Genomic DNA, 4,998 nt, shown 5'->3' with positions numbered 1-4,998 from the left:
ACACACACACACACACACACATACTCACTCACTCCTAACATAACACATTTTTAGCAATGACTACGCAGTTTACCAGGCCACAAACTCAGCCTCCCAGCCTGGTGGGCCATTAAGGTAGAATTGTGGAGGGAGGGGGACTATACTTTCTTTGATAAGTTTTTTTTTCCCCAGAGGTTTTCTGCCCAAAAAGCTTTGTGATTTATGAAAACCTTATCATTTGGCTATGAAAACATTGCTTTAAAGTTCACAGCTGTTTTTTCTCAAATCTGACCATAGCAATAAAAGATCGCTCTGAGTTATTCCAGAAGGGAAACCAGGATCAAGGAGCAGTGGACTAACAGAGAGATGGCTCTCAGTTAGGAAAGAGCTCTAAAGGCTGCAGCTGCCACTGCTGCTGCACAGAGGGACCCTCTGGCCAAGGGAAATGCTGCCAAGGCCAGAGTGGGAGGTAGTCTTGTGTTGAAGGCAGACACGACTCTCAGTGCGTGGTGGGTTTGATAGGTCCTTTCCAACCACAACAGTTGATTATTTATTTCATCAACCAATGATTGGTTAAAAATAATGACTAAACTGGGCATGGTGTCACAGGCTTGTATGGTAATCCCAGCTACTTGGGAGGTGGAAGCAGGAACAATTTTAAGTTCAAGGTCTACCTAGGCTAAAGAGCAAGTTCAGCAGGAGTGAATACATGAGATTTTATCTTAGAGTAAACAGTGAACAACACAGGCTGCTGGCATACCTCAGGGGTAGAGCGGTTGCCTAACGCTCATGAGCCCTGGGTTTCACTCCCAGCGCAAGAAAACAATTATGATGATGGTGATGATGACGGTGAAGAATCTGCCCTCTAATGTCCAGTCCATGCTCCGAGGGAGACCTCTGCAGTGTTGGTGGGGAGCAAAGATACAGCCATATGATAGGAATTAAAACCCTAACGCTGCTCTACTTAACTGGTGGCCTTGTGCCAGCTCTACAGACTGGCTGGCTCTATGTTATTGTCTATAAAATGAGATCTTAAAGTATTTCACAGAGTTTCAGAGTTGTCATAAGGATGGCAAGAATTGGGAAGAGTTTATGGGGCCCCAAAAAATAATAAGAACTCAATGTCAGCTGTTACTATCCATTTCCAGTCCCTTGAATCCATGGTCCTGGGCATAGGAAATGGGATAGAATAGGGCTCATATCCATCTTCTGGGATCTATTTATATAGAATGTATTTCAAAAATAAAAGCTTATGCACTGGCTACAGTTCTGCTACAAGGAAGTAAAACACAAGGGAAATTTAAAATATTGTTAACAAACTATTCTGTGTCCAACCATGCTGGGTAATACACCATAAGCATGGCAAATAAATAGCCTGTAAGTTCAAAGAGCAGATCTTCAGCCCAGCCCTGGAAGGGAGATACTGGTGTGTCAGAAGATGAAGGGCTTTGTTTTGAAGACTTGTATCTAAAGCACAGTAATTTGCCAACATCATTTGAGCGGGGTCATGAGGGAAGGCCAGTTAGGAGCTCAGAGCCTCAACTCTGCAGGACCCCCCTGTAGGAAGCATATGGCGCCTGAGTTAAGGGGGTTCAGCCGGGACGGGGCTGTCGGGAGGTGGAGTGGTCTGCCCTCTGTGTTGACTGTGTTCTGTCGTGGGTGAAGGAGCTCTTAATCTACAGCTGATGTCTGAATGGGCTGCTGACCTCTTTCTGCCTGCCCAAACTTACAGGAGTACTTCCAGGGGCTGGAATCTCATGTGATTCTGACTGAAATACTCTTCCGAAAGATTATTGGCTTTGCAGCCGTGAAGGAGACTCAGCTGCACACAGAGCGCATGGCGCAGGCATCTGCCGTGCTGAAGCAGGCTCACAGGAGAGGTGTGGAGCTTGAGTACGTTTTAGAGGTGAGACCACCCATCGGCCATCTTTCTGGTTGCAAAATGGAGCTAAATGGGCTTCCTCGTTTAGAATTATAATTTCCTATGGCTTTGGGTGGTTATGTTCCCTTTGTATTTGGTATGTGATACACTTATATTGTGAGTCAGCTGAGTGAATCCTAACCTTAGAATCTTGTAGGTTTGGGCTTCAAGCCAAAAACCTAATTAGGAGTATAGAACATTAAAAATATTTATCCCTGACTCTGTCCTCAATACAGTTGCTCTTGTGATAAGACCTGTCTGTCATTGGAATCTAGAAGCCAGTAACAGCCATCTGGGTTCAAATCCTATGGTCTGGGAGGATTTATTTGTTGTAAAATAGCAACCCAGAGGGCTGGGAGATGGCTTCGTGGCTAGGAAGAGTACTTGGTATTCTCACAGAGGACACAAGTCGGGAGGCTGGTGATGATTGCCTGTGACTCCTCTGTGGGCACCTGGACCACGTGAGTGTATGCTTCCATATACATATCATTGCATACGTGTGCATGTCATTAAAATTGGAAAGTGTGTCAGCAGCCCAGAAACTCGGATCTGAAATAATAAATAGTAAAATACAGGTTCAGGTTATAGCTGCCATGGGTAGGATTTTAGTCCCATTTGGGAATTTGCTGTTCTGCCTGAGAAATTCGGTTCCCTCATTCTGTTCACTTGCATTTGCTTATTCGTCATAAGTGAAGAAATCAAGTATTTATTTATTTAGCATTTATCAAGTTGCCACCAGACTCCCAGGCAAGGGAAACACAAAAATGTTCCCAGGACTGCCCTCAGTGATATCATGGCCCAGTGAGGCAATAAGGAAACAATGAGGAATGGGATGCTGTCTCTACAAGGAAGCGGCCTTTTAAATACCAGATCTTACAGACAATCAGAAAAGGGTGCTGCTTATTAACAGGGCCCAGATTCTGGAAGAGGAGTTGGCCCCTGGGCCAAATGTAGCCTGTGTTTTGTAAAGGTTATTTGGACATAATGGTTTTATTGGTTTTCTTGTCAGTCTACAACTGACTTCATGCAGTGGGCAGACAACACTAGTTGCAATAAATACTAAATAATCCACAAAGCTGTAAATATTACTAATTTACTGCTTAGTAAATACCACTTAGTTAATAGGCCACTTGGTCTATTGTAGAAAGAGTTTGCAAGCCAATGCTCTAGACGCATTCAGAGTCTTGGGTTGAGTCTTAGCTTCACCACAAATATATAACTTTGAATACCACATAGGTACTCTGTCGAGGCTAAGGAATTAGCCTCAGAACCCTGTGTGAATTGCAGGTAGGCCAGTTCCTTTCTTTGATTAATAACTACATCAGTTGCCCTAAACTGGCCCAGTTTCCATAATCTTCCCATTTCCCTTAAAAGTCTTAGGCGTTATATTTGCCCCCCCTTAAACTCTTAAAAAGCTTTTCAAGATTTTATACATGAATGCTGTAATTATATTTTTTCACCCCTCCAACTCCTCCCTTGTCCCTCAATTCTTCATTTCATGACCTCATTTTATTCACACACACACACGAGAGAGAGAGAGAGAGAGAGAGAGAGAGAGAGGCCTGCACATTTTTGAGGATCATCATTGCATCAGTTGCTTTAGAGCCATCATTCATTTCCCAAAACCAAACGGCAGCTAAACATTACTTGAATCAGAATCTGGCAAGTGAATTTTCCTCACATGGAGGAATGCTATTCTCTTTATATGTTGGTTACTTGATTTTGCTTTGTCTTTCTATTTGTTGCTAATAGCCCAGGCTGTCCTTAAACTTGTGATCTTCTTGCTGGCCTCTCTAGTGCTGGGATTAAGGTACTTACTGTTGTGTTTGTAGATGTGGTCCCATCTGGATGAGAATCGCCAGGAGCTCAGCAGACAGCTGGAGGTGGTGGAAAACAGCATCCCAAGTGTGGGCCTGGTGGAGGAGAGTGAAGACAGGCTTGTGGAAAGGACAAGTCTCTATCAGGTCTGGACTCCAAGGGTGTCTTTGCACTGAAAAGATCACATTTCCTTTAGAAATTTACCAGTAATTTTTAATTCTGTACAGTTCTTTAAAGTTGCTGAAATTCACAGATGAACATAGATTGTATTTGTATTATTTATAGTATATATTTGTATTATTTTTTATTGTTTCATATACTATGTAATGAATTTTAACCCCATCTTCTACTTCCTGTATCTTTTTCCTTCTATCTAAAGAGAACATTTATATTTTGATGAATACATGTTCAAGTTTTCAGAGGTCCAGAGTGAAGATAGTTTGTTTGGAAGCAGGTAGTGCCAGTGTTATAAATATCAAAGGAATTATAATGCAAAACTGCACCAAGTCAATCTCTTAACCCAATTTCATTGACCATTTTAGCATTTAAAATCCAGCCTTAACGAATACCAGCCCAAACTATATCAAGTGTTAGATGATGGAAAGCGACTTTTGATGTCTGTCAGCTGCTCTGATCTGGACAGTCAACTAAATCAGCTCGGAGAGCGCTGGCTCAGTAATACCAGCAGAGTGTCCAAGGAGCTGCACAGACTGGAGACCATATTGAAACACTGGACCAGGTAACAGGATGGGTATTTGCTTTGTGTTTTGGTATGTTCTGTGCTGTGTTACTAAGACTAGTAGATGCTGGAAAAGATAAGCACATTTAGTACATGGCAGAGTTTAGAAAACCAAGACAACTAGAGGGTTCCCAGTGGGATTCTTAGTAAAACTGCAGAGAGCAGCGCGCCATGCAGCTGGCTTTGTGCTCCCCCCCCCCCCACCATTGTCTAGTTGCTGCAAAGTCTTGGAGACAGGGGGAATGCTGAGTAAGAGATTCCGTCTCCAGGGCCACGGGAAACATGTTAGATTTTTATTGCTGTGACTGACAGCTGGGAAAAACAATTTATCAGAAGGAATATATATCGTGGTTCACGTTTCAGAGGTTTCAGGCCAAGGTCATCCTGCTCTACTGTTCTGGGTCCTGGAGCAGAATAGCGTAGTGTCAGGAACAGACAGCTCACCTTATAGCTGCCAGGAAGTAAGCGCGTGTGCACGCGCTCGTTTGTGCATGTGTGCGTGCACACATATGTGTGTGTGTGTGTGTGTGTGTGCGCGTGT

General features: G+C 43.3%; 1 protein-coding gene across 8 annotated transcripts in view; it reads left to right on the top strand.

Annotated features, from left to right (window-relative positions):
• Syne1 (spectrin repeat containing nuclear envelope protein 1) overlaps nucleotides 1–4,998 on the top strand; it is a 461,163-nt gene that overhangs the window by 354,547 nt on the left and 101,618 nt on the right. For all 8 annotated transcript variants that reach the window (XM_055615901.1, XM_055615897.1, XM_055615895.1 and 5 more), the window contains 3 exons: nucleotides 1,712–1,885; nucleotides 3,733–3,864; nucleotides 4,261–4,457. In XM_055615901.1, the coding sequence (XP_055471876.1) occupies nucleotides 1,712–1,885; nucleotides 3,733–3,864; nucleotides 4,261–4,457 (503 nt within the window). The remainder of the gene's footprint in view (nucleotides 1–1,711; nucleotides 1,886–3,732; nucleotides 3,865–4,260; nucleotides 4,458–4,998) is intronic.

Source organism: Psammomys obesus, unplaced genomic scaffold (genome assembly GCF_907164565.1).
Source record: "Psammomys obesus unplaced genomic scaffold, mPsaObe1.curated_primary_1811, whole genome shotgun sequence".
Classification (NCBI taxonomy): domain Eukaryota; kingdom Metazoa; phylum Chordata; class Mammalia; order Rodentia; family Muridae; genus Psammomys; species Psammomys obesus.
The sequence above is the reverse complement of the archived record's forward strand: the minus strand, read 5'-3'. Positions and strand labels throughout refer to the sequence as shown.